The sequence below is a fragment of the Pteropus alecto genome, unplaced genomic scaffold, assembly GCF_000325575.1.
Source record: "Pteropus alecto unplaced genomic scaffold, ASM32557v1 scaffold206, whole genome shotgun sequence".
NCBI classification, from domain to species: domain Eukaryota; kingdom Metazoa; phylum Chordata; class Mammalia; order Chiroptera; family Pteropodidae; genus Pteropus; species Pteropus alecto.
In genome coordinates, this window is record NW_006438906.1 from 63,959 (window position 1) to 65,402 (window position 1,444).

Genomic DNA, 1,444 nt, shown 5'->3' on the forward strand with positions numbered 1-1,444 from the left:
TCCTGCTATCTACCTGAAATGCAAGCCCATTTCACCTCACTCCATTGTAGGTGGAATCACTGCCTCTAGCCGCCGCCTCTTCCAATCCAACCTGAATTGTCATCGTGTTTCTCTTCACAAAAAAATCTAAAGGATCCCACATTCAAATCCAAGTGCCTTACTCTTAGATTCAGAGCTCTCCACAATCTAATTATACTTTGCAACATTATTTCCTATATCTGCTTCAGGTGAATCCTTCTTTCTTGTTAGGTCAGTACCTTCTTGGTCCCTCAAACATGCTCATTCTTATCTTCTCTTTGCTCAAACTGCGTGAATCCTCTCTCTCACACTCTGACTAGGAAAATGATATCTATCTTTCAAGTCACAGTAGAGTCTTACTTCCTCTATAGAAGCCTTCCCTAATCTCAGCCACAATGACTCTCCTTCCTCTGAAACACTAAAGTTCTTAGTGTCTGTTCCAGGACACATAATCATATCCTTTCTCGCACTTGTATCTACTTGTACCACGTTATGCCTCGCCTTTCCAGAAAGGGTGGAAGCTCTCTCATGGGCTGGGACCAGATCTTTTCCTGAACTTTTCTCCCCAACACTATAGGCTACTACTGGCGCTTAGGAAAGTGAGTGTTCTGAGATCTTGGGAGGTAGCCTTGCTTGGCAGACACACTGAGAAAGTCACAAATGTGGGGAAGTAAGGAAAAATGATATAAGACTCGAAAAGCCTCTGTTCATTTCACTCCTGAAGTTCACAATTCCTGTCCTGTTCTCAGGGTTTCTGCGGGGTCTTGTGAGAGACAGAGAATCTCCAAAGATGCTCCTCTTCCCACATCCCCTTCCATAGGGGCTCAAATGATACCTGAAAGGCCTCTCTGAGGGCCTGGGCCTGTTCCCAGGTGCGATTGTCCTGCCAGGGCCGGCCTGTAGAGCGCGTGGGGCCTGCATGGAGACTCTCCCCAAAGACATCCAGGTAAAAGAAGACATAATCCCCATTGGTCAGGTTCTCCCTCTGGGCCTGCAGCAGGATTTCATGCAGCATCTCCAGAGGGCCACAGATATACACAACTGGGAACAGGTATACAACAGAGGGGCACCCTGAGAACATATCCAGGTCCCCACACAGCCCCCTCTCTAAACCATCTGCATTTCCCTCTTTAGCAAGAAAGAGAGTGACTTAACCTATCCACCACCCAACAGATGCTCCCCGTCCCTCCTCCCTTGGAGTCTATGTCATAAGTATCCTGGGGCCATATGGACCATCTGGCAGAGGTCAGAGCCTGACCAGACCCCAGAGGAAGGGAGCTATCAGCCTGAAGCCCCTCCTTTTCCCAGAGCCCTGCCTGCTGCTCCCCACCTAGCCCTCCTCGCTCTCCCATTCTGCCCTGCCTTTCTCTATGCTCAAAAGCACTGGCTGCTCAGAATTTCTCTCAGTGTCAGCTTTACCTGTCTT

The 1,444-nt window shown here is 48.8% G+C and overlaps 1 protein-coding gene across 1 annotated transcript in view; it reads right to left on the bottom strand.

The window, feature by feature from the left end:
* Positions 1-1,444, bottom strand: part of NPR2 (natriuretic peptide receptor 2) — a 16,752-nt gene that overhangs the window by 13,397 nt on the left and 1,911 nt on the right. The window contains 1 exon segment of the mRNA XM_006916002.2: positions 854-1,059. Coding sequence (XP_006916064.1) covers positions 854-1,059 — 206 coding nt within the window.